The 25,638-nt window shown below is 57.0% G+C and overlaps 1 protein-coding gene and 2 long non-coding RNA genes across 9 annotated transcripts; 1 reads left to right on the top strand and 2 right to left on the bottom strand.

The window, feature by feature from the left end:
• Positions 1 to 6,397: 6,397 nt before the first annotated feature.
• On the bottom strand, positions 6,398 to 9,987 carry LOC140685159 (uncharacterized). Its single transcript, XR_012058428.1, has 2 exons — positions 9,610 to 9,987; positions 6,398 to 7,025 (listed from the first exon to the last, which is right to left on the bottom strand). It is a non-coding gene; the product is annotated as an uncharacterized lncRNA (long non-coding RNA).
• Positions 9,988 to 12,229: 2,242 nt separating this feature from the next.
• Positions 12,230 to 15,060, bottom strand: LOC115497399 (uncharacterized). 4 transcript variants are annotated; one of them, XR_012058431.1, is made up of 3 exons: positions 14,959 to 15,060; positions 14,098 to 14,502; positions 12,230 to 12,724 (listed from the first exon to the last, which is right to left on the bottom strand). It is a non-coding gene; the product is annotated as an uncharacterized lncRNA (long non-coding RNA). The 4 variants fall into 4 exon arrangements; XR_003962958.4 differs by having other exon boundaries at positions 14,375 to 14,502; XR_012058432.1 differs by lacking the exon at positions 12,230 to 12,724 and having other exon boundaries at positions 13,612 to 14,269; positions 14,375 to 14,502.
• A 541-nt stretch (positions 15,061 to 15,601) lies between these two features.
• On the top strand, positions 15,602 to 22,872 carry LHX5 (LIM homeobox 5). 4 transcript variants are annotated; one of them, XM_030285711.4, is made up of 7 exons: positions 15,729 to 16,040; positions 17,834 to 18,057; positions 18,558 to 18,743; positions 19,207 to 19,484; positions 20,496 to 20,661; positions 21,734 to 21,911; positions 22,035 to 22,872. In XM_030285711.4, exons 1-7 carry the CDS (start codon positions 15,868 to 15,870, stop codon positions 22,099 to 22,101), a joined length of 1,272 nt encoding a protein of 423 aa, XP_030141571.1. In that variant the 5' UTR covers positions 15,729 to 15,867; the 3' UTR covers positions 22,102 to 22,872. The 4 variants fall into 4 exon arrangements, with proteins under 4 accessions (XP_030141570.1, XP_030141571.1, XP_030141572.1 ...); XM_030285710.4 differs by having other exon boundaries at positions 15,602 to 16,040; positions 21,734 to 22,872; XM_030285712.4 differs by having other exon boundaries at positions 18,690 to 18,743; positions 21,734 to 22,872.
• The last annotated feature ends 2,766 nt before the right edge of the window (positions 22,873 to 25,638 follow it).

Genomic DNA, 25,638 nt, shown 5'->3' with positions numbered 1-25,638 from the left:
AAACCAGCACAGATGAATTATGGCTTCTTCTTTGGCAGTGGGGCAAAAAACCAGAAACTTTCTACAATCTGGGAATCATCAATACCACAGATTCCGACACAAAACCAAACTGAATTGTACCAAACTCACGTTCAAACTCACTTTCAGGGCTCTTCCTGGCTCTCCCAGTGCCCAACAGGAGCATGCCCCATTAGCAGGGCACAGCAAGCCCCATCCCAACCTCCCCACGAAATGGGAGCGCTTTTGGCTGGGGTGAAGCCTTGTCCTGGTGGTGGCAGAGCCAGGAGAGGGCTGGCAGCCACAGGGTGGCCGAGGAACCCTCTGTCCCCACAAGAGGCAGGGCTCTGCAGGCTACAGGGGCTGTGGGGAGAGGGGAGAGCAGGTTTAGGGACAGGAATTGTCACCACCACCATGGAACGGGCACCTGGCCAGACCCTGCCTCGTGCTGGGGCTGTCAGGTTCGAGGGAGAACCCGAAAAAGCAGAGCTGCTCCTCACAGCAAAATAAAGATCTTCCTAAGGGGAGGCAGGAGATGCTCACAAGGCCACCCTCCCGCAGAACACGCAGATGTAGGATGTTTAAATATGTTTAAGCTGTAAAAGAAGAGATGTCAAGGAACCCAGCAGAGGGAATGAGGCCCAGGAACACCTCTGACCTCATGGCACCTCCAGCATCAATCCCAGAATCTCCTTGGCCAGAGCTTGAAGCAATTATCTCCTGGCAAACGTGCTACCCTTCGACTCACCAGCACGGAAAAGAAAAACAGCATTTTCCCCATTCTGGTTTTGTTTGTGAGAGGGACAGCGAAGCAGAAAGGGATGGAGGGGATGGCGCTGCATCCCAAATGGAAAGAGCCAGTGGCCACTGCCCAAGTCAAATTCCAACTTTATGACATAATGGGCTTTTTCTAACCAGTGCTTGCTATTAACTCCAGCACTGGCTCAAACCCCTTGGCCTCGGGCACAAGCAAAGCAGAGCTCACACACTGTAAATGTTAATACTGCTTTAGCACTGTAATAAGCTAAAAGGTGGATGCAAGATCTGGCACATTAATTCCTTTTTTCATCTTTTTAGCACATTTCAGGGTAATATGAATAATAAATATTTGAGCTCATGAAGGTTAACGGATGGATAACCCTGGAGACTGGGACTCCCCAGGTAGGAAGGCAGCAGTTCCTTTCCACATGTCAGTGTCTCCAGCAGTGAGCCAGGGAATTTGCCTCCTCCTGAGAAGTCAGAGTTTCTTCTTGGCAGGGAAGTGTTTGACATTAAAACTTGCTGCCCGGCACATTTGTTCACACTTTAAGTGTTTGGGCTGGGGAATGTTTCCAAGCATCACAGGGCAAACCTGTGGAGAGGGGGAAACCTCCCCCATCCCAGAGCTGCTCCCGCTGAACAAGGGCCAGGCTTGGTCAGCAAAGGGTTCTCAAAGCTTTTTAGGCTTTAATTAGGTTTAATTCCTCCTGCAGCCAGGTGTGGATTCACCCGGCCTGAGGCTTGGTGGTAGAGCAAGGGAGCTGAACATGCACCTCCAGAGTTCTAAACTCCAGCTGAGGGAATGTCCTGGAGGCACAGCACTGCGTGGACCTTTCCCAGATGTCACCATCAGCCCCAGGGCTCCTGGCCTGGCCTTTTTGCCGTTTTGCAGTTTTGCAGGTGCTGGGTCTGAATCACAAAGCTTTGGTGTCTGTCAGGCGACAGCCACACAACAGCCTGAGGAGAGCAGCTGGGTGAAAAGCTCTGCTGGGGCTGGCACAGCTCTGCACAGCACCTCTGGATGGTAAAAACGTGCAGAACTGGGCTTTGGGAGCAAGTCACACTGCTTTGGCATCAGCCAGGTGCCACAGGAGTGCCCCAGCTCATCCCAGAGCCACGGGTGACTTCCAGGGAAGCAGCCTTGAATGGATGAGGAAAACCTTCTAATCCCAACCAAGAAAGGATGGGTCTGGTGACCCAGGGAAGGCTGTGAAGCCTGTGCTCAGAGAGCAAACACCGGAATATGAGAATCCCCATTGCTTATCTGTCAGCAGAGACCTGGCACTAGGAGCATTGCTGGGAGGAAAGCGCTGAGGATGAGCAGGACTCTGATCCCTTGGGATGGAGGACGTGGGCCTTTCCCACATTCCATCCGCTCCCGCAGCTTTGTCCTCCTGACCCTCACGGCAGAGCCACTGCCCGAGGAGGTGTCACAGCCCCGATATTCCCGCAGAACATCCCCCCTCGGACCCCTGCCCCCCATCGCCAGCAGCAGCAGGGAGTGGGACAGCGGAGAGCAGAGGGGACAGCCAGGGGCTGGCAGGGGACATGGGAAGGGCAGGCTGGGATGGCGAGGGGAGCTAGGAGGTTATTGGGGTGCCCGCTGCCGATCTCTGGGAGCCTCAGCGGGGAGCAGCCCCTGGAGCACGGCCGGGGGAGGGTTTGGGGGGCTGCGGGTGCTGCCCACCTCGCCTTTGCCAGCCACAGCTGCACATCCTCATCCAGCCGGCCCGGGGAGGGGGAGAGGGGGAGAGGGGGAGAGGGGGAGCCCCCCGGCCTTTTGGGGTGCCTGTCCGTGCCGTGCAGGGCAGCCCCGCGCCCCCCAACCCGCAGCCCCCCTGGTCTCATCCCTCTGCTCGCCGAGCCCCCTCCCCTGGCGATCCTTGGGGGATATCAAGGGCAAGGAAGAGAAGGGTTACCTGGAGGAAAGGGTTGCTAAGCAACCCCTCCCCCCCGACCCCCCCCCAAAGCACCGCAAACCCAAAACTCGTTCCAGGCCTGCAACCAGATTAGCATATTAATGAGGCTGTAATTTCCCCGGAATTGTCTGCACGTCTATGCCCGCTCACAGCACACTGGCCCAGGAGTTTGCTATGCAAATAAACTGGTTTTACAGGCTGTGGCTTAATTAACTCATCAAGTTCATCTTCCTAACAAAAAAGGCAGACTAACTGCGGATTAATGGACCTGTGTTTGCTCTTCTTTCTCCCCCCTCCCTCCCGGAGGCACTGCCTCCCTGCAGCTCCTTCCATCCCCGGCCACTCCAGCCTCGGTGCTGGCGAGATCTCCAGCCTCACAAGGAGATAAATCCTGGGAAAAGAGATGGGGAGGGGGGAAGGAATCTTAACACCGCTTCCAGCAGAGTCGGGGAGGTTTCCTCATCGACTTCAAGGGGAATAAGATGGATCAGGCCTCGAAGATGGTAATTACGCCTTCAGTCGAAGCTGGCAGGTGACCACTTATGAGAAGGAGGTGGCACATCGCGACACCGTCTCTTTAAAATGCTTGTCTGTGCGCGGATCAGGGGTCGGGGATTTTGGGGAGGCGGATTAAGGAACCATTTCTAGGGGGGCTCTGGCAATCCTGCCCCTTCCCTAACGGTGCGGGGTCGGAGCAGGCCAGGGGGATGCTCTCCCTCCTGGGTTAATTAGAAAGGCCCTTCCTGCCTGCATCCCATGCTCAGAGGCAAGGCGTCTTTTGAAAACGACCCCCAAAAAAGGTAAATATAAGGATTTGCAGAGTCACTGAGGGAAAGTTCACACAGCCAAAAGTCAACAGCAAATCCCCGGGCTGGGGATCTTCCTTTGAACATCAACATCATTATGGTTTCACCTCCCCTTCCCCGCTTTTCTGGTACTCTCTTTCTTCCCTGGGGAGAAGGATGGAGCTTCCAGAGGATCCGGGAGGGGCAGAGATGTCCCCGCGTGGCTCCCACCGAGGCTGGAGGCAGGAGGAGCTGCCTGGGAGCGCTCAGCCTCCGGGCTGGGTGGGAAGCGGCTCCAGCCGGAGATGAAATGTCTGAGCGGATCTGTTCCCCTTTAATTCCGGCTGCATTGTTAGTTAATTGTAGTTTGACCTCCAGGGAGGTTTTCCACGGCTCAGAAGGTGGCCTGGGATACGGAATTCAGAGCCTGGGCTGGGAATGGTTGTTTGGCCGCTCATAGCATGGATGGTGGCAGAGCCCCGAGCCCCGAAAAGGCAGCGGGAAAGGGGGGAGCAGGTAAATACCTGCCGGGAGGGGCTGAGCATGGACCAGGCTCCTCCTGGAAGTGCCAGAACCAGGACAAGAGGAACAGGCAGGGACAGTTGCCCAGGAAGTTCCACCTGAACATGAGCAAGAGCTTCTTTCTTGGCACTGGAACAGGTTGCCCAGGGAGCTTGTGGAGTCTGGGGATATTCCAGAACCATCTGGGCACAATCCTGTGCCCTGTGCCCTGTGCTCTGGGATGACCCTGCTGGAGCAGAGCTTGGAGCAGATGACCTGACTGTGGTCCTCTCCAGCCTGACCCATGCTGGGGCTCTGTGGTGACCCCATGGGCACCATGTGGGCCCTGGGCTTCCCTCCCGTGGTGGTGACAGCAGATCTCTGCCCATCACCCCCCAGCCACACTCCCGCAGCTCTCAGGCCGCTGGAACCCCCCCGTGCAATCCCCCACAGCTTGCAGGGGTGGGAAGGGGCTGGTTTCCAGCCAGATGAGCTGCCAAAGGCCTGCTGGCTGCTCCAGGCACTCACTCTGCAACTTCTCCTCTGGAAAGAGCTTCACACTTCCCTAGAAAGTTTCAGAGCCTTCAAATGACACTCAGCTGAAGGCAATCCCTCTTCCAGCTACAGCTGCTTTGGAATGGATTTAAGTTGAAGCTTTCTTGCTAAACTTGGTTTAGACTGGACAAAGTCCTTGAAAAAAATCTAACTGTGCTCAGAAACTTCTCTGCATTCACAGGAAAATGGACTGGCTGACCTAAAAGGTCTTTTCCAGCTCTAATTTCTGGAGTTGCATGATTCATCCCTCCTCTTTGAAAGCGTTTCCTACATGAAATGTCTCGTCAGAGGAAAAAAAAATATACTAAATAATCTTTTTTCATTTCCTCTCCTCATTGTCAGAGCCTGGGAGAGGTGAGGGATGTGTCTGCTCCCACATGAACTGAGCAGTGGAAGAGAAAAGGCAAACCAGGATTCAGCTGAGCAGCTGAGGAGGAAGCTGCTCGTGCCAGGTGGGGTAGGAGGAGTTCTGCTTCTCAGATCAGGAGAAAACACTGAGCTGGAGAGCAACAACCATCTCTGCAGGACAGAGGAATGGCCACATCCCAAGTGAGGAGAGGACATCCCTCATTCTGCTGCTCCCAGGAGGCAAAATCACAGTTCCTCGGGATGTTCCTGGGGCTCAGCGTTCTTAACACCCTCCCAAAAACCCCGAATTTCTCTCCTAAGAGCTTGCCCAGTTTCCTCTCAATCCTGCAGCCAGGAGTTCTGGCCATAACTGCTTGCAAGAAGCACAGTTTGTCCTAAACCTTGCTTCTGCCAGCTCCACCTGAAGGCATGAAATGGGGTTTGGTCCCATTTGCTCCCCCACTGTCTGTTTGGAAATTCTGCCGGAGACATCACGTAACCTCAGAAAGAGAAAGGAGGCAAAGAACTGCTGAGCTCAGCCAGGACATTCCCTGGGAAGGCACAGGGGCATCTCTCCATCCTGCAGCAGCCCTGCATGGGGAGGGAGCTGGGAATTAACCCAGGCAAGGGCAGGGACAGATCCCTCAGCTTGGGGCCACCAGGTCACTGCTCTGCCCCCACCTCCGGCCCTGAGGCGCTCCCCCAGTCCTGTGGGACCCCAGGGAAGTTGTCCCATCCCTGTATCCCTCCACTCTCTGGATTTCTGACACCTCAGAGCTGAGCTTGTCCCATAGCTCTCCCTTCTCATGAGGGACAAACTGAAGATCACCAAATTATTCCTATTTTTCTGTTGGATAATGCCTTCCAATCCAACCCGTTGACTGATCATTCCCTTCCCACGTGTCCAGCAGTAGACACGGGGAGATGTTCCTGGGAAATGTCTACTTTCAACTGGTTTCTGCTTTAAAATATGAGTATGAATTTGGATCCAGGCTCACACGTGGTGGTTTTCAGGAAGGCTGGGGACCCACTGTGTTTTGGGGCTGGCACCACCAGTCTGATGGCATCAATGGGGGACAGAGCTGCTGTCCCCAAAATGAGGGGCAGAGGGGAAAACAAAAGGGCCAAACCCCTGCAGGAAGGCAAACTCAGCATCTGATCCTGGCTCACTCTTCAGCGAGGTTTTTGCCAGGGATTTGGGGATCAGAGGTGGTTTGAGCGATAATTACCCATCTTCAGCTGTCACCCAGGAGGTGTTTATGTGAAGAATTGTTGTGACCATAATATAGGACTTTCAGCTCTTTTTATTTCATTGATTTAGTGGGTTTTCATTCTCTCTTTGCTTTCATTTTCTGGAAGCACTATAAACCCAAAGTCCTCCAGCATCACCCCTCTCTACAAAATGCAGATTTATTTCTTTTTAAACAAAGACTAAAGCTGAAGTGCTTACAGTCAGGGAATCACCCAAAATTTGAACACTTGCCAGGTACCATTTCCACCCTTAAGAAGTACCAATCCTTTTTCTAGACAACATTCCAGGACATTGATTTTTTTTTTTATTTTCTCCAACACTGCCGCTACTTCAACAAAAGCGAGAAAATGGGTTTCCTTATACAGAGGAGGCAATCCAAGAGGTGGAAAGCTGGACCTACACAAGCCGAGCTTTGAAATTAAAATCTGCCCTTTTAGGATTAACGAGGAGAGTGCTAAAACAAGGGAACAAATTTACAGAGGGAGACATCAAGCCTCAGCTGGCCGCAGGGGAGGCTGCTGCCTGCCGGCCCACAGGTTGTGGGGCAGGACACAAAAATCACCCCCAGCCCACACTCCGTGGGAGGTCAGGCTCCAGGCTCGCTGGGGTCCCTTCTGGCCCTAAAATCTATGAATCTATTGATGCTCTGAGGCTTAAAAAGCAGCAGCTGCTCCTAAGCAGCACCTAGTCCTCAGAAGCGTTTGGAATAATGGATCCATATTGTGCCAATGCATACTAATGTTAATATACATTTGCAGCACACAATGTGATGGCTTTGGAGACACCCAGGTGTCAGATGGAATCAGTGTCACTGACACACCGTACCAGAACTCTGCTGCAGGTCCCTGTTGGCTTCTCCAAAGGGAAGCTTTGGCTTCTTGGAAATTATCGTGTTTGTCCCTTGTGTTTCTGTAGGGAAAAAAAAAATAAAAGAGAATTATAAAGGAATTGTAGCAGGCCCACTGCAGGTTTGCAGGCAGTCAAAGGCTTGCACAGGGTTTGGGATGGGGATGTGAGGGAAAACAAAGAGAGGAGATGTACGAGGTGTGCCCGAGGAGTTCAGGGTGCAGCCTTCTGCTCTCCCTGCTAATCTCCCCTGGTGCACCAACATGAGGAAATTCAGAGTCAGGGCTGAGGCCTCTCCCAGCTCTGTCCCTGCTGAAGTCTGGAGAAGCTGTACAAAGAATTTGTGAGCCAGAGACCTGAGCCTGCCTCTGCTGGGTTTAACCCCCCCCAGCTTTCAAGTGCAGCTCAGGTTGAGACCCTGCAAAAGGAATTTGGCCTCTCTGGGTGCTGCTTCGGGGCTGTGGGGGCACAGGAGGAACAGGATCCCCCCTCCAGCCCCACAAACTGAGTGGGTGTGGGGTGTCAGGGGAAGGTTTGGGTGCTTTGTGAGGGTTTAGAGCATGTGTGGAACCCCTTCACATTCACATATATACACACAGACACCTCATCTTCTCTCAGTTAGCACCAACCTGGCCCAAAATCCCTGCCCACACTCCCCTGGTGTGCTGATATGAGCCCTCATGGGAAGCAGCCCGTTTCTTTTTGGGAATTCAGGACAGCAGCACAGCACCCACAAGTCCCAGCAATGCTCATTATTCCAATTGTCCAATCTGTCCCAGCGCTTGGGAAAAGGGGATTTTGTCATCACCCAGGCACTGCAAGGGTTAAGGCTGACCCTGCCTTGGGACTCAGCCAGGCTGGACTGATCCTTGGCTATCCTCATCTCCCTTTGTGAGGAGTTACTTCCAATGGAAAAGCTAAACCTGTGTTCTTCTCCTTCTGTTTTTTTGTTTTGTTTTGTTTTTGGTTTTTTCCCTCTTGATATTAAAAAAAAAAAATTAAAACCTATCAGAAATATTAAAATAAAAAACAAAAAAAAAAAAAAAGGAAGAAACCAACAGCTTCTCAAGTCCCAGGGACTCTGATCCCCTTTAAACCCTGCACATCCCCACAGAGCACCTTGCTCTGTCTTCCAGACACCCTGGGAAGCCCAAAATACTCAGATATCCTTGGGATAATCCCTCAACCAGAGCACGCAGAGCTGTTCCCGTGCTCCTGATTGCGACGAAGGGAGGCAGGTGTGCATTTCCAGCGAGAATTTGGCAGCAGAAGGGAGCGGGGATGGAGAGAGGGGAATGCGGGGCTGAGAAAGCAGCGCGGGTGACAGTGACAGTGGGAGCAAGGCCAGCACAAGTGCACATTAGGCAGCCGATGAGGTTAGAGAGGTCCTGAGCATCCTTCCCGTGCCCTGAGGCCATGGGGGAATTCTCCCATCCCTGCCCAGCACCCCCAGGCCCATCTCCCAGCCCCATCCCCGCTCCCAGCACACCCCAAAAAGGGCTCTGCCCTCCGAGCTGCGCGGAGAGAGACAAACCCCATCCCCTGCCGTAAAAAATGGGGCTGAGGGATGGCTCAGCTCCCCCGGAGCCGGGTACGTCAGAGAAGGCAGGGCCAGGAGATGGGTGTGCAAGGCTCCGTTCTGCGTGTAACGTGGCACGGGGATGCGATCCCGAGAGAGGGTTTGGGGCCCGTGGGTGTGAGCACACGCGTGGAGGAATGCGGGGATGTGCGGGGTGAAGCGGAGGGAGGTGCGGGAGAGGATGAGGCAGACAAAGAGCGCTGGGGCGGGCAGGGGGACACCCCCAGCTCTTCTCGGGGGGTCCCGGCCGGCTCTGGTGGGGACACCCCGCAGGCAGCTCTGTTGGCTGTGCTTTGATGTGCGAGCGGGCAGGGACAGCAGCGGTGGCACAAACGCCCGAGCGTCGCCTCTCTGTGACACTCGGGGCTCGCCGCTTCGTTGTCACCGTGCAGTTCCCCTCCTGCGCTGGCACCGGCTTTTTGGGGGGTCGGGTTTAATCGCAGCCGCTGTAAAGTGAAAATAAAATAAAACAAAAAAAAAACCGCGCTGAGATCCCGCCTGTCCCAGCGGATTTGGGGTCCTGGGCATTGCAGCCCCCTCCCCTCGGGGTGAAGGACTGGGGGACATTGCAGGGGGTGTCTGATAAGTCTATGGTGGTGTTGGCAAAATTTCCAGTTTTTCTGGCCGAGGAGGTTTTCTGTGGGAAAAGAGAAACGGGAAGTGGGAGAAAAACAGAGAGGGGCAGAGAGATCGGAAGGGAACATGTGTGAAATGAGAGGGGGAAACGAAAAATAGAGCAGAAGAGGGTGTGGAGAGAGAGAAAAGAGGAGAGAGAAAGGGAGGAAGAATCGAGAGAGGAAAAGAGAAAGAATTGAGGGAGGAAAAAGAAAAGGAGACAAATAAAAAAAGAAAATGAGGGAAAACGGCGGGGAAACAAAAGAAGAGAAACAGAAAAAATAAAATGAGAAAAGCAGAGGAAAAAATGTGAGAGAAATAGGTGGAAAAAGAAAAATAACAACAAATTAAAAAGAAATAAAAGAGAGAAACACGGCAAAACAGAGAAATAGAGAAAAGCAGGAAAAAAAATTTAGAAGGGGAGGAAACAAAAAGGAAAAAATTACAACCAACCAAGAAAAATAAATAAAAGCAAAGACGGGCAGATCGAGGTGGAGAGGACGAGGGCGATGGAGAATAGAGCAGGGTGGCGGGGCAGCCGCGTCCGGTGGCCGCAGGACGGGGCCGGGCGGTTCAGCACCCTGGAGAGCTCCGCCGGGACACCGGGACCCCGCGGGGGACACGGCGGGACCGGGGCCGGGAAGGGCTCGGCGGGACCGGGCGCTGCTCGGGGCCGCGATCCCAGCAGGGCTCTCCACCGCCGGGCTCAGCCCTGCCGGAGGCACCGCTGTCACATCCTCTGCCACGCGGGACGTGGAAGGCAAAGAGCGGCGTTCCTGCTCCACTTTCCCCCTGGAAACCGCCCCTCGCCCCTCCCGTGGAGCTGTCCCCGCTCCCTTACCGGCGCACTTGGCTCCGTGGGGCTGCGGGGCGCTCTCAACCCCCCCGTGTGTCCCCCGTGTGTGTCCCCGTGTGTCCCCCCGTGTGTCCCCCCCTGTGTCTCCCATGTGTCCCCCCGTGTGTCCCCCCGTGTGTCCCCCCTGTGTCCCCCCGTGTGTCTCCCATGTGTCCCCCCGTTTGTCCCCCCGCGTGTCCCCCCGTGTGTCCCCCGTGTCGCCCCGCGGTGCCCGTGCCCAGCGCGGTGGGAGCGCCGCTCTCCCCTCATCCCACCCCGCAGGTGCGGCCGAGCGCTGCCCCCTCCCATTGCCCAAATTATGCCAAGGGAGGGGGCAGCACCCAGAGGGGCGCAGCCTCAGGGGGTCACCGCACGCCCCGGCAGCTTTGGGGGGTACCCTGCTCCGTGGCGAGCTCCCTTCCCCTCCAACAGCTCCACAGCTCCAGCCCTGCCCCCCCTGTGCCCCCCGAACCCCCCCTCCGCTCGGGGGGCTTCTGCCCCTCCAGGACGGGCTCCCCACCTCCCCACGCACCGGCTCAGCTCCGTCCCGCCGCTGCCGCGCGGAGCTCCGCGGTTGCCGCCGGCTTTTCTCATGCAGATTCCCTCTTTCACACCTCCCAAACAAAAGCAAACGGGGGCATCGCCTCGCCGTGTCAACACACACGCTCATTAGCGGGGAGGCGGCGGGGGGAGCGGCTGGGAACGGCTCCAGCAGCTCCTCCGGGGGGGCGGCGGCATCGACGGCGGCTCGGAGCGGGCCGGGGATCGGCCGAGGAAATTCGGAGCGAGTTCTTTGCCGCGGCCCCCTCAAGTCACTAAGTTTCCCAAGGTGCGGGTCTGCCCGTCCCCGGCTCGTTGCTGCTCACGGCCGGGCTTTGCTCACGGCTGAGCCCCGGGAGCCGCCGGGGCGGTGGGAATGGGGATCCCGGTGGGAATGGGGATCCCGGTGGGAATGGGGATCCCGGGATCGCGCTGCAACCAGGATGGGCGAGGGGTGCAATTAAAGCTTCGCCAATTACCGCAACCCGCAGGATAAAAAAAAAGGACTGGTTAAAATGGGTTAAAATGGGTTAAAATGGCTGTGGAGTGGCTGTGGGAAGGTCGAGGGGAGCAGGAAAAGCGGCGCCTCGCTCGGTGCTGGATGCCCCCAGCCCCGGCCGGGGTCCCGCGGGTCTCGGGGCGCTCTGCGGACCGCGCCGCGCACCGAGCTCGCACCGACGGCTCTCCGAGCTCCGTGACAGCCGGTGGCACCCGCTTCTCTGCCCCCGCTCGAGATTTTTTTATCCTCACTTCGGTTTCCAATTTATTCTCCTTTTTCTGTTGTTGTTGTTTTCTTTTTGGTTTTTTTATTTGTTTGTTTGTTTGGGGTTTTTGTGTGGATTTGTTTCGCTTTTTTCCCGTTAAACGGCCTCAACAGAACCCGTTCCCGCGGCCGCTCCGCCTCTCCCGGGGCTTCTCCCTGCCGCCGGCATCGCCGCTCGTTTTGTGCCTTTTCTTCCACCGAAACCCCGTGCCGGAGCTCGGAGGAAAGGAAACAAAAATTCGTTAAAATGAAGTGAAAAGGGTAAAAACCCGAATTAAAACCCCCCCGTTTGTTGGTTTCTATTTGGGCTGCGCTGCTGCTGGAGGGTTTGGTTTGTTTGTTTTTCCTTTTCACACCCCCCGGGGCATCCCCTGTGCCCCGCACCTTCCTCGGGTGGGGAGGAGGGGGAGAAGGAGCCGCGGGTGGGGGCCCGGCTGGAGGCGTGGGGGCTGCGTGGGGGCTGCGTGGGGCTTTGTGCGGGCCGGGGGGGCCGCATTGTCCTCCCGTGCTCTGCGCGCTCACACTCACACTCACACTCACACTCACCTCGTGTCCCCCCCCGCCCCAATAATACGGAAATTTCCATGTCCCAGCTGCCTTCCCCTTTTAACCTTGGTATTAATTTAGGACGGATCTTTTTAAACAGCCCTATAATGCATTCAGACGCTGCTGGAGGTTCATCTTTTTTTTTCCTTTTTTTTTTGTACCGTGGGTTATATTTACACCCAAAACAAAATAATTACACTTTTGTTGGCGAGAGAAAGCTGGTGATTAGGCTGTGGCTCTTTGCAGCAAACCCTTTCTCAGTGGTACACCAGGACAATTTTTCACGGCTGGGTGAAATCAGACGCGGGAGGTAATGAATCCTGTGAGCTATTTAAATTTACAATTTGTAACGCAGTCACTCAGAAACGCCTATGGCCCGGCGAGGAGATGCTTGCTGGGTTTGTTTAATGTTAAAACCTGCCCCGTCCCCCCTCTTAGCAGGGGAAAGGAGGGGAGCGGGGGGGGAGCAGCCTCGGCCGGCCGGAGGAGCCGCCGCCTCCCCCCGTGCCCGGCTCGGCATCCTCGGGCCGGCCGGAGCCGCGGAGCCCGGCCCCGCTCCGCGCTCCTTTCCCGGCGCCTACAACCCCCAAAAATAGTTGGTAATATCTACAGAGTCGGCGGCGGAGCATCCGAACAGATAGATAATTAATTACAAAACACAGGGGGAATATGCAAACCGCGTATTACAAATTCTACAGGGCTTAACTGATTGGAAACAGATTATTATCTTGTTTGTCTTTTGTCTGTTTCACTTATCCCTCTGCCGTCTGTTGTGTTGTAAGTTGATACACTTTATTCTTGAAAGGGGATTTTTTTTTCCTTTAATAATATAGTAAATTCCATCAACATCTTGTATAAGCGACGCTGCTTCTCCACGCATTACCCTGTTAAAACACAAAAGGTTTATTAGTTACATATAGGCGGTCTTGTGGGCCCTGAATTACCATCTGTTACCATGGGGGAATGCGGCTGGGGGGAGTTTCTTAGGGCTCGGGGTGGTTTTTTCCCCCTCCTCCCTTTCCCCTTGGATTTATTTATTCCTTGACTTTCAAACGAAAAAGGGAGCGGAGGGCTGTGGGGAGCAGGGGACGGGCTGGGGGTCCCCCGGGTGGCGGGGAGGGGACCCACGGGGGTGTGCGAGGCCGCGGGAGAGGAGCGCGGGTGCCGCTCCCGCATCCAGCACGGGCTGTGCGTACAGCCAGAATTATCCATAGGTTTATCCATAGGGCGCGGGTAGCCGCGCTGAGCGGCCCGCGGTGCCTCAGCCGCTGCCGGGTGAGCTCAGCCCCTCCGCAGCCCCTCCGCATCCCTCCTTTCTCCGCCCGGTGCTCCCGGTGCCCTGACCCCGCTCCGTGCTGGATCCTGCCCCGAAATCCCCGGGGGCTGCGCTGGGAGCGGGCCCGCACATCCCGAATATCCCCGAACATCCCCGAACATCCCCGCACACCCCGAACATCCCGAACATCCCCGCACATCCCGAACATCCCCGAACATCCCGCACATCCCCGCAAATCCCGAACATCCCCGAACATCCCCGCACCGCTCCGGGGCTCCCAAATTCCTCAGGAGCGCCCAGGGAATCCCGCAAACTCGGCCGCGGCTCCGCTCCCTCCTCCTCCACCTTCCCGTGCCTTCGCCTCTCTTGCCCGTTCTCCCCTTTTTAGCTCGCTGCAGTTTTCATTTCCTTTCTTCTCTCTTCCCTGGCCTTTTTTCCTTCTGTCTTTGTTTTCTTTTCTTCCTCCTCCTCTTCCTTGTTCCCTCGCTCTGGAGCTTTTCCTTCGCCCTTCCCCTTTGGTTGCCATTCTTTTCTATTCTAGCCGTTCTTTCTTTTTATTTTTCCCCTCCGTTTATTTTTCCTTTCCCCTTCTTTTTTCCTTCATTTTTTTTCCCATCTTCTTCCTTGCCTTCATTATTTCTGTGTATTTTTTTCTTTCGTTCCTTTATTCCTTCTTTATTTGCTTCTTTGCCTTTCTCCTTTTTTTTTTTCCTTCGTTTTTCTGTGGTTTTCCTCTGTCTCTTCTTAGTTCCTTCCTTTTTCGTTTCCGTTAATTTATTTTTCCTCATTCTCTCTCTCTTTTCCTTTCCCTTTCTCTATTTCTTTTTTTTTTCCTGTATACATTTTCTCCTTTTCCTCCTGTGCTTTTCCTTTTATTTCCCTTTCTCCTCCTCTTTTATTTTTCCTCCCCGAATCTCTTCTCTCTGTGTATTTTCTTATTTCGATTCTCCCTCTCTCCACGCACATCCCTACACACAAAACCTGCTCCACATCCCGCCGATGCCCTCGTGCCGTGAAGGATTTGTTGGAATTTTGATGTGGGGCTTTTCTGTTGTTGTTGTTTGAGGGTTTTGGGGGGTTTTTTTTTTGCCACTACCAGGAGCATTTCCCAGCACCAGGACGCTCCACAACCACGGGTTATTTCGGGCCGGAGCTAGGGAAAATAAATTTTTTTTAAAGTATAATTTTTTTATATAAAAATACAGGGATTTTGGCTAGAGAAAACGGCGGGGAATGTGAAGAAAGGTTCGGCCTTCACCTGCCCCGCCGCTTTTCTCCTCCTCCTCCTCCGCGCACTGCCGGCCCCAGGCTGGATCTTCCTCCCCGAACCCCCCGAGCCCAGCCCGGAGCCGGGGTCCCTCCCGCGGGGTCTCAGCTCCGCCGCACCTGCAATTAAAGAGAAATCTCAGTGTGGGAGGGGACCCCCGGCGGTGGGGAAGGGCCGAGGGGGCGGCGGGCCCGGGGCACAAAGCCCGGGGGGCTCGGGGGGGCCGCATACCTCCGGGGGAACTTTTCATCCCTCCCCGCTGCGGGAAGGAGCCCCCGGCCTCCTCCCCATCCCCACCAACCCCTCCCCCCTCCCAAATAAATCCCCCCTCTTCTTTTCCCCACTTGTTGCTCTTGCGGACAAAACCTCTCTTCTCTCCCCTTTGCCCAAAACAAACATAAACCGCCCGAAACCAGGTGAGGCTCTCGCCCTGAGCCACTCGGGACCCCCCAACTCCTCCCCGAGCATCCCTTGAGAAGAAACTCTGCAAAATAAAATAAAAATGAAAAGAAAAACGGCGGGCCGGCGCTTTTTGGGCCTCGCCCCCCCGGCCCCCCAGCCAGGTGCGTACTCACTTCTCGGCCCAGGTACAAGGCACCCTCAACAATAGAGGCGCGTTGTTTTTTTCCCTCTGTGCCAAGCGCGAGGCCGGAGCCAATTTAGATATGCTATAAATTAAGATGTTACCATGGTGACCGCCCTCCCATTGGCCGCATCGCGGCTGACGCGGCGCTCGGCGTCACCAAATCTGAATAAGGATGCGCGAATTACTAAGGCGGGGGACAAAGCTGGCGATGGGGACAGCATGAGAGTGGCGGCGCGGCGGCGGCGGAGCACAGCGAGGCACCGGGGCTGCCGGTTGCACGGGGGGGTTCATGCAGCCCTCCCGCCGCACCGTCCGCTGCCGCAGAGCCCGACAGCAGCGCGGCCGCCGCTCCCGGGCCGCTCCCGGGCCGCTCCGCCAGCACCGGAGGGTCCTTCCGAGGGGGCTTTCGTCTTATTGTTGCTATTATTATTATTTCTCGGGGGTGGTTTGGATTATTCTTGGGGGGGGCATCGTTTTTTCCCTGCCGTCGTCGAGGTTCCGGAGAGAAGAGGGGGAAGAACTTGACAGCCGCCCCGCTGCCCTCCCCTGAATTTTTTGTTATTCTTTCTTCTGTAGTTTGTTAATTTTTATTTGATTTCGTTCGGTTTTATTTTATTTTGGGCTTTTAATTTTTATTTTATTTTTTTATTATTCTCCTTTATTTTATTCCCTTTTAATTTATTGGATTTATTTTCATTTATTTTCATTTAATTTTAATTTTTTCCTGCTTTTTTTTTTCCTATTATATTTAATTTTTGCATTATTTTCCCCTGATTTTTGTTTGTTTGGGTGGGTTTTTTTTGTTTGGTTTTTTGTTTCTTTCCTATTTTTGCCGCCGCCGTGTGCCGGCGCGGGGCTGGCTTCTCCGTTTGAGCGTCTCCATCCCCCGGCGGAGGTTATGATGGTGCATTGTGCGGGCTGCGAGAGGCCGATTTTGGACCGCTTCCTACTGAACGTCTTGGACAGGGCATGGCACATCAAATGCGTCCAGTGCTGCGAGTGCAAGTGCAACCTGACCGAGAAATGTTTCTCCAGGGAAGGGAAACTCTACTGCAAAAATGACTTTTTCAGGTGAGTCCTCACTGCTGCCTCAACGGGGAGCGGAAGGTGCGGAGCTCCTCAGGACTGCCCTGGGGTGTCCCCGGGGTTTTGGGGAGCTCAGGGGGGTCCCCTCCGGTCCCTTTCGCCCCTTCCCCGCGGCTCCGTCGGGAGCAGCGCCCGGGGAAGCCGCGGGGGGACGCGGCGGGGCGGGCGGTGGGGGCGGCGAGGCTGTGCCCATCTCCCCATCATCTCTCCATCATCTTCCCATGTCCCCATCATGTCCCCATCATGTCCCCATAATGTCCTCATCATGTCCCCATCATCTCCCCATTTCCCCCCCATCTCTCCATCATCTCCCCATCATCTCCCCATGTCCCCATCATCTCCCCACCATCTCCCCATCATCCCCCCATCATCTCCCCATCATCTCCCCATGTCCCCACCATCTCCCCATCACCTCCCCATGTCCCCAGCAGCCCCGGGCCGCTGTCCCCGCCCGGCCGGTCGCTCCAGGCCCCGGTGGGCACCGGGGGAGCCGCGCTGTGCCCCGCGGTGTGCCCCTCTCCGGCCCGGCCTGGCACCCCTCGCTCCCCTCCACCACCGCAGGCCCCGGTGCAGCCCGAGCCCCAAACCGCCCCCCGGGGGACCCCCGTGCCCAAAACCGCCCCCCGGGACCCCCCCGTGCCTTAAACGCCCCTAATGACCGCGATAAGGGGCCGGGAGGAAATGAGGGGCCGGCGTGGCACAGGGGGGCCGTGACTTATGGCTCCTAATGCTCGCACTACATCAACGTCACGGCCAGCGGCGACACGGGCACGAGTGGTGCCGCGGCCCGAGGGGAAAAAGGGGGGACCCTGCGTGGGCGCCCCCCGGGGACCTCGGGGACAGCCCCTGCTCCCTGTTCTGCGGGCAGATTTTTTGTTTCCGTGGGGTTTTTTTGTTTGTTTTGGGGGTTGGTTTTAATTTTCGCTTGTTTGGTTGGTTTTTTTTTTTCTTGTATCATTTTCTTTTTTGTTTGTTCGGTTGGTTGGGGGGGGGCTTTGTTGGAATTTTTTTGTTGTTTTATTTTGCTATGGGTTTTTTTTTGTTCTTTTTTTTTTTTTTTTTTTTCCGGTGGGGATTTGGTTTTTGTTTTGTGGCAGGATTTGGTTGTTGGTTTTGTCCCTTTTTTTTTTTTTTTTTTTTTTTTTCCCTTTCCCTTCCCTTGGGAGATGGCTCCCAGCCAATTCAGATTCTCTGGGAAAAAAAATTATTTTAATCTCCTGGGGGAAAAAAAAACCCAAAACCACACCTAAACCCAAACCCGCTCTGGGAAAGAAGGAAGATTTACTAAGCACTCTTCCCGACCTGAAAAAATTCCCCCTCGGGACAGCGGGACGGGATGCGGGGCTTGGGAATACGGGACGCTTTGGGGAGCGCAGCTCCCTCCTCTGCCCCCCGAACCCGCCGCTCCTTTTTCCGTCTCTCTGGCCGCGGTCAGCCCCGTTTTCCCCGCGGGATTTCCAGGCCGGAGCCCCGCGTTCCCCTCCCGGGAGGCACCGGCTAAAAGGAAATCCTGCCCGGGGAGCACCGAGGGGACCCCCGGCCGCTCTCCCCTCCCGCGCGTCCCTTCTGGGGCCAAATCCGGGTGGGGATTCTCCTGCGTGACCCCCGCGGGTGGGACACCCCAAACTCGCGCTGTGCTGCTCGGGGATGAAGGCTCTCCTCATCCTCGCCCCAGAGGCGCGGTGGGGTTGGAGGAGCGGGGCTGGGAGCAGCGCACACCGGCCCCGCCGCTGCCCGTCTCTGCCGGGGCTCCAGCTCTCGCTTTTCTCCCTTCCCAGGAGGTTTGGGACCAAATGCGCCGGCTGCTCCCAAGGGATCTCTCCCAGCGACCTCGTCCGCAAAGCCCGGAATAAAGTCTTTCACCTGAACTGTTTCACCTGCATGGTCTGCAACAAGCAGCTCTCCACGGGCGAGGAACTCTATATCATCGACGAAAACAAATTTGTTTGCAAAGAGGATTATTTGAACTCTCCCAGTTTGAAGGAAGGCAGCCTCAACTCAGGTACGAGCGGCTCAGCCCGTCCGCCGCTCCGTTCCCGCCGGCCGTTCCTCCCGCGGGGCAGGAGGTTTGGATTTGTGGGGTGAGGGGCTGCACCCCACAGCCAGCCCGACCCCCGGGAGTCCCTGCCACGGCACCGGCCCGAGGGGCAGCGCCGGGAGCGCCGCCACAAGCCCCGAGCTGCCCGTACCTCCCGGTGGAGGCAGCCCCGGCCGGGCAGGAGGTTTGGATTTGTGGGGTGAGGGGCTGCACCCCGCAGCCAGTTGATGCTCCGGGGGAGGGAACGATGTGGGGTGAAAGGCTTGGAACCGGGTGGAATCCTCCGTGACACCCCCACAGGAGTGGGATGAGCTCCCCGCTCCAGCCCCAGCTCCTGCGGGGCGGGGGGAGCCCCCATCCCCCCAAGGGCTGCCTCGGGAGCCCCTCACTCCCCAGAGCCCCCCCTGCGAGTGTGCCCGGTCCCCCCGCGCCGTGGGCCTGATCCTTCGCCTCCTTTCACCCAGAGGCAAAGCTCCCATTTGACTTCCTTGGAAGCTGTCTCTGCGTCAGGAGAGCAGGGCCAGGCCCCCTCCTGCTGTCCCAGCCATGCCGGGCGGCCCTGCTCACCCCCTTCCGTGGGCTCTCTCTCCGTCCAGCACCCGGGGCCGGATCCTGCCACGCCAGTCAGTGGGGCCGCTGCTGTGAGCGAGGCGAGTAGAGCTTGGCCTTGGGGGGGTGCTGGCTGCAGGGTCCCCGGGGGGAACACGGTGCCGGGGGGCGGGGGGTGAGCCAGGCTCGAGGCAGCCACCGGGGGACCCCCGAAACCTCCGCAGGGAGCGGTTTGCGGTTTGCCCAGCGGCGCATCCCGCTTCCCGGCACGGGGAGGAGAGGGGGAGCCTGGGGGGCAGCGGTGGGCCTGGGGGTCACCCCCTCCCCCGCTCCCCCCGCCGGCACCACACGGTGCACAGGGCTGGAGCGGGCAGAGCCTGCCCGGAGCTCCGCGTGGTGTTGGGGGGCGATGCTTTAGGGGAACCTCTGCACCCCTCGCTGCTCTCCAGCACCCCCCAGCCCCTCTCCTGGAAGGCAGGAGGGCCGGGAGGATAGAGGAGAGGGGGGGTCAATCTCTCCCCTAAGTCATCCACCCCCCCTTTCCTCTCTGGGTCTCCTTTACAGTGTCCTCATGTACAGACAGGAGTTTGTCCCCGGATCTCCAGGACCCCATGCAGGACGACACCAAGGAAACGGACAACTCCACCTCCTCGGACAAGGAGACCACCAACAACGAGAACGAGGAGCAGAACTCGGGCACCAAGCGGAGGGGGCCCCGCACCACCATTAAAGCCAAGCAGCTGGAGACCCTCAAAGCTGCCTTCGCCGCCACCCCCAAACCCACTCGCCACATCCGGGAGCAGCTGGCCCAGGAGACCGGCCTCAACATGAGAGTCATCCAGGTAGGGCAGCCCGGCCCGCCGCGGGGAGGGCGGCGGGTCCCGCTGGGAGCCCGGACGCTTCAAGGCTGTGGGATTGGGAACGTTCAAACCCCATTTATCCCCTGCCAGCGCCGCTTCAGGCCCAGCCCTGCAGCCACCCCGCTCTCCCGTGGGTGAGCGGGGATCCCCAGCCGTGGGAAAGGATGAAAACCATTCCCAAAACAGGAGGTTTTGCGCGGGGCCGAGCAGGATCCCCGGCGTGCCGGGAGATGGATGCTCCAGCCTTGCGCAAGCGGGCGGCGTCCATCGCGCTCTGCAGGCAGCCGGCGCCTCCTCACCGCACTGCCCCCGGGAAGAAAATCCCTGCGGAAATGTAGGGATTAATGGGCTTTAATAGAGGCACTAATAGGGGAGGACTCTCCGGCTTTGCCCGTAGCGGAGCTGCGATTCGCGGCTCCCGGCAGAGGGGAGCACAAGTCCCGCAGGAGGAGAGCGCTGTGCCCGTACCCCTGAGCTGCCCCATCCCTGGAGGAGTGAGACAATAATCCAGAGGCCCCACCAGGCTGCTGAGGCGTGCGGGTTGGAAGAAGCAATGCCCGTGGAGAGGCGGCCACATCCCCCCTTCCCTTTTATTGCCATCCTCACCGCCGGCTGTTCTGAATCCTTGCCGGCTGCCGCAGGTGCTCATCCCCCTGCTCCCCGTTTTCTGCCGCGATCCAGAGTCCTATCCCCTTTTTCCTTCCCACATTTCCTCCCTTCTTTCTCCTATCCATAGGGGAAATTTCCCCTTCCTGCATTTTCCAGCTGCAGGCACAGAGAGGCTGAGGATGTGCAGCTGGGGGAAGGAGGGGTTTTAAATAACCTGGTTATTTGTGGGGCGCGGTGTCCCTATGTACTTTTTGAGGTAGACACAGCAGGAAGGGGGGGCTCGGTGTTGTTAAAAAAAAAAAAAAAACAGATATTGGAAAAGCCGTGTGCGGGTGCAAGATGTCCCCGCGCAGACTTTGGGCACTGACAGCAGCCCGGCCACAGGTGTGGTTCCAGAACCGTCGGTCGAAGGAGCGGCGGATGAAGCAGCTGAGCGCGCTGGGCGCCCGCCGGCACGCGTTCTTCCGCAGCCCCCGCAGGATGCGGCCCCTCGGCGGCCGCCTCGACGAGTCCGAGATGCTCGGCTCCACGCCCTACACCTACTACGGAGGTGAGGGACGGCCCGGGGGTCCCTGCCCTGTCCCCGCTCTCGCCCTTTGTTCCTCCCATCCCTCTCCCCCCGCCCGTGCGCCCACGCGTGCCCGCAGCCGCGCACACGCACCGCCGGCTCCACGCACCCCCCCGGCATTGCGGGGCCCCTCTCCCGCCAACAAAGCCCCAGCTGCGGGGCTTTTGTCCCCCTTTCAGGCCGCATTTGTTCCAATTACCGCCCGGGCCCGCAGCATATGGAAGGTCAGTGCGGGCCGACCGCCCCGGCGGGACGGGATGGGCGCAGCGGGGCGGCCCCGCGCCCCCCCTCTGCCCCAGCTCCCCCAAAAGCTGCATTTTCACCGCGCCTCCCCTCTCCCCCCCACCTCCCCCAAAAGCTGCATTTTCACCGCGCCTCCCCTCTGCCCCAGCTCCCCGCAGAGCCCCCCAAAAGCTGCATTTTCACCGCGCCTCCCCTCTCCCCCAGCTCCCCGCAGAGCCCCCCCAAAAGCTGCATTTTCAAAGCTTTCCGTCTGACCAGGAGCTTCCCATGCACCCCTTGTTGCCCTGCGGTTAGTTTCTAGATCACTTCCAAGCTGCTTAAACACATATATGAATTCCACATTGTATATATTTTTAATACATTTTGTCCTATTATATACAATTTCTCCAATGTGCATATATATTTTCCCATTATATACATTTTTCCCGTTTTATATTTATTTTTGCCTATGCTTTTTATATCTGTATTTCCCCCATTCCTTTTTTATATACATACACATAAATATATGCGTGTTATTTTTTCCCCCTCTATTAATTAAGCACTAAACGGAGCCCGTTTCCCGGCCCCTCACCTCCCCCAGCCCGGATTCTCTGCCCTCCCTCGCTCCGGGCTGGGCAAGGAGAGGATGATGGGCAGTGCAGCTTTTAGGACGGGCTCGCTCCTATAAGGTGGGATTTAAATCCCAGCCGTCCTTTGGGAGCCAGCAGAGCGTTTTGGAGGGGACAGCACAGGGGTTGGGGCGCAGGGGGATCTCGGGTGGTTTTTAGCTCCAGGAGACCAGATCCATCTTTTTTCCCCTCCCTCCGCACAGATTACCAAGGTGACTACTACGGGCCGGGAGGCAATTATGACTTTTTCCCGCACGGGCCGCCCTCCCAAGCGCAGTCCCCGGCCGACTCCAGCTACCTTCAGAACTCAGGACCCGGCTCCACACCCCTGGGAGCCTTGGAGCCCCCCCTAAGCGGACACCACTCCTCAGAAAACCAAAGGTACACGGATATGATCTCGCACCCCGACACCCCCAGCCCCGAGCCGGGGATGCCGGGCTCGCTGCACCCCATCCCGGGGGAGGTGTTCAGCGGGGGGCCCAGCCCGCCCTTCTCCATCTCCAGCAATAGCGGCTACAGCGGCGCTCTGGCGCACCCCAACCCGGAGCTCAGCGAGGCGGCGGTGTGGTAGGCCCGGCCCGGACACGCGTGTGCGTGTGCGCAGGGGGAAACCCCCCCTGGTCCCCCCAGCCCACGCGTGTCCCCCTCCTCGCCCCGCAGCAGGGGCCGGTAAAACCCTCCCGCAGATGCCAAAACGCATCCCGGCATCCGCCCGTCCTCCCCATCCCCGCACCCCCCGGGAGTTTGGGGTCACCCCGCTACCTCCCACAGCCCGCCACCGACCCCCCGACTCTTTTGGGGGGCACGGGAAGGTGCCCAGCCCCGCAGAGCCCGCCGGCGGCGGGACAGCGCCTCTCGGACCAAAGCTGAACCCGCCCGGACCGCGGGAGGGGCTGCGGCAGGGCTGCCCCTGCTAATTAGCATCCTTTTTAATTACCCCTACCAATGGGGAATAGCAGGAATAACCCCCCCGCGGCCCCTCCCTGCCCTCGTTTTTATTGTTCCCGTCTCAGCCCCGAGGGGAAGGGGGGTTCGGAGCCGCTTTTTGGGGAGGGGGCTGCCCCAGTGCTGGCTGAGGTTGGGCTCCCACGTGGCGGAACAGGAATAAAAAACCACAACAAAACCAACAGCAACAAAACAAAACCCCAAACAAACAATAAACCCCAGAACGAAACCAACCCAGCCACAGCAACAGAAATTTCACCCGAGCCTCGACGCCGAGTCCCACCCCAACGATTCCCAGAGGCTCCGCCAATTTAAGGATGTATTATAGTTTTTGCTTCTAGTTTCTTTATTTTGTATAAAGGAGAAACAAATAAAGTATGTTTTTGTGTTTACTGATTATTTATTGTACTTTAGTCATCGGAGGCTCCGAATTTTTCTATTTTGAATGCAGGGAGGGGATGGCACCGGGGAGGGGGGGGTGAGAGCATAGAGAGAGGGGGGGAATAAAAGGAAGGAGAATGGAAAAGGAAAGAAAAAAAAGTTGTTTTCTGAAAGCGTCGTGGGTTTCCTGTCCCCGCTGCCTCTTGCGGAGGCTGTTAGTGTGAATGGCTCTTGTTGTTCAATGTGAATAAAAAACCTTTTAGTTACCTACTGTTCGGTCACCTGGTCCCTTTCATTTTATTTTACTTTAATTTGGTTTAACAGAAGCCCGTGGGAGATGCGGCCCGGGCTCCCCCACTGTCCCCCAGCCCTGCGTGGGCTCTGGGGGAGCAGTGCCCCGGGTGAGCCATGAGCACCTGGACACGGTGATGTTGCTGCACCCCCAACCCCCTACCCCAGCGCCCCCCAGTCCCCCCAGTTCCCCCCAGTTCCATTCCCAGCTCAGCCCCTTCCCCACAGCACAATGCACGGTTCCTTTCTCCCGGGGGGCACCCAGAGCAGCCCAGGGGCACCTGCAGCCTCGGGGTTCAGCTGGGGGGACACCCCAAGTGGGGGTTCAGCAGTGCCATCAGCAGCTTTGCCCCATTTTCCCCGGGCATTCTGTGCCAGGAGAGGGGAGGGTCTCCTCCCCAGCACCCCTAACCCTTCTCTCCAGCTTTCTATCCCTTGAGATATGACAATAAAAAGTCCCAGGCAGGATGCAGCTCTGAACTAATATTTAAAATGCAAAATCATGGCAGAGTTTTTCGCCACCCCCCTCTCCCCCCGCTCCTTGTCTTGCAGTAAAACGATATAAACAGAATAAATTACCTTCCCTCGCTGGCTTACGAGAGTCCCTCTCTCCTGACCTGAATTTTAAGTCCTGGCTCGGTTGTAGCACGGAGCACCGATGATTTATGGAAAGCCAGCCACATCTCTGCATATTTTCTCTGTTCAGCCAAGTGGTGGAATTTATCCTTCCTTTACCATTCCTGGCGTTAATAACGGGGTGGCCAACGAGCCACGCTGAGCCCCGAGCGAGCCCTGAGCCAGGAGCTGGGCCAGCACAGACACTGGGGTTCCCTCAGCCCCCCAAAAAACACCTTCCCCCTTTTCCCAAATGGGGAAACTGAGGCAGGAGCACAGCGGGCTGCTCCCCTGGGCTCCAGCACTTCCAGGCTGTCGGTGTTAGCAGGGAATGGGGAATTTTCATAAGGACAGGGCGATGTGGTGGTCAATAACCCACTCACAGCATCATCTCGAGGAGTATAAAATGGTCAATCACTGGGTGAACACTGGTTACTATTATTATTATTAATACATTATTATTCATATTATTATTATTATTTCTAAATTCAAGGCACGGAGCTGAGGGTTGTTTTTAGGCTGCTGGGACTCCCCATCTGCGAGACCTGGACAGAAGAGGCTGCAGGAGGGATTGGGGGTGATGCTCCAAGCTGCCACCTCCCAGGCTGGAGGCTCGCAGGAGGATGGGACTCGGCAGGAGCAGCCAGCCAAGCAGGGAAAATCCCAGGGAATAATTCCCTGGCACAGAGGAGCTCTGCAGGAGCCAAACCCGGGGTCCCCATCAGCCCAGAGGTGCCGGGAAGGCAGCAGCACTCAGGATTGCTGCTGCCCCATCGGGGTGTCCTGTCCACCCTGCACCTCCCATCCTTGCCGGGGGCACCCAAAGCCCCCAGCTGGCACCCAAAGGCCAAGTGCCCCTCCTGAAGGAGGGGAAAAGCTCCCTGCTGGGTCACCCCAACCCCACAGTCACGCCCGTGCCACCACCAGCAATGACCCCTCTGTGCTGAGGAATCCCCATCGGGAGCTCCTGGCTGCCCTGGCACCACCCCCGAGCAGAATCACGGGAATAAATTCCTTTTTAAAAGCTTTTGGGCAAACACCAATGCTATTCGATTTGGTTTTGGTTTTTTTTTTTTTCTTCTCCTGACCTTCTTGCCTTTTTTTTTTTTCCTGAAGGGGGGAGGAGAAGGTGGAAAGTAATCAGGTTTTGGACCTGGGATAAAAAATAGCTGGAGTAGATTGGGCTGACTCCTTATAATTAATAGTGTACCTCGTAATAGGATTCTCCAGCCTTCGGTGCTCCCTGGAAACACCTTTTTACATAAGGTATTGCTCACGATGGAGTGGCAGAGTTTTGATTTATGGGGGTTTGACCTCCACGAAGCACCTGGGAAGGCGGTGGGAGGTCCAGGGCCACGGGGCTGGGGGCAGGGAGGGGTTTTTGGGGGGTTGGCAGGGGCCAGGGCTTTGTGGGGGATGTGGTGGCTGCTCCTGGGGCTGCCACCCCTCTGCTCCGAAAGGGAGAGGATGAGAAGGGTTTGGGGACAGCAAAAGGCTTCTCTCCCCGCCCAGCATCACAGGGAACCAGGTGGGGCTGGAGGGCACCAGCAGGAGCAAAACCCGCATCAGCCGTCAGGGGAGGAAGGAGAGAGGAGAAATGTTGGGAGGACACGAAAAATACCCCAGGAGGCGCCAAAGCAAACACAGCGCTGCAGAGCGGAAATGTGGGAGAGCAGGAAAGCCTGCGGGAAAGGGAGAATGGGAAAAAAAGTGGGATGGGGGGGAAAAGGGACCTTAGGGGGTCTAGGATGGGGTATATCCCCTCCACACGTTAGAGCACCTCGCAGCTGTTAAACCCGGCCGGGGATTCCCGTGGATAAATCACCGTAACAAGAGCGTTGCTCTCGTCTGGCCGCAGCCAACGTGGCAGGAACGG

This window comes from Taeniopygia guttata, chromosome 15 (assembly GCF_048771995.1).
Source record: "Taeniopygia guttata chromosome 15, bTaeGut7.mat, whole genome shotgun sequence".
Classification (NCBI taxonomy): domain Eukaryota; kingdom Metazoa; phylum Chordata; class Aves; order Passeriformes; family Estrildidae; genus Taeniopygia; species Taeniopygia guttata.
This window is presented reverse-complemented; position numbering and strand designations above follow the sequence as displayed.

Excerpts from the sequence above, each read along its gene's own strand:
- LHX5 (XM_030285710.4), top strand. The coding sequence starts at position 15,868 with ATGATGGTGCATTGTGCGGGCTGCGAGAGGCCGATTTTGGACCGCTTC. Across the intron at positions 16,041-17,833 it reads TGCAAAAATGACTTTTTCAG|GAGGTTTGGGACCAAATGCG; the intron begins GTGAGTCCTCAC and ends CTCCCTTCCCAG. Across the intron at positions 20,662-21,733 it reads GCCCTACACCTACTACGGAG|ATTACCAAGGTGACTACTAC; the intron begins GTGAGGGACGGC and ends CCCTCCGCACAG.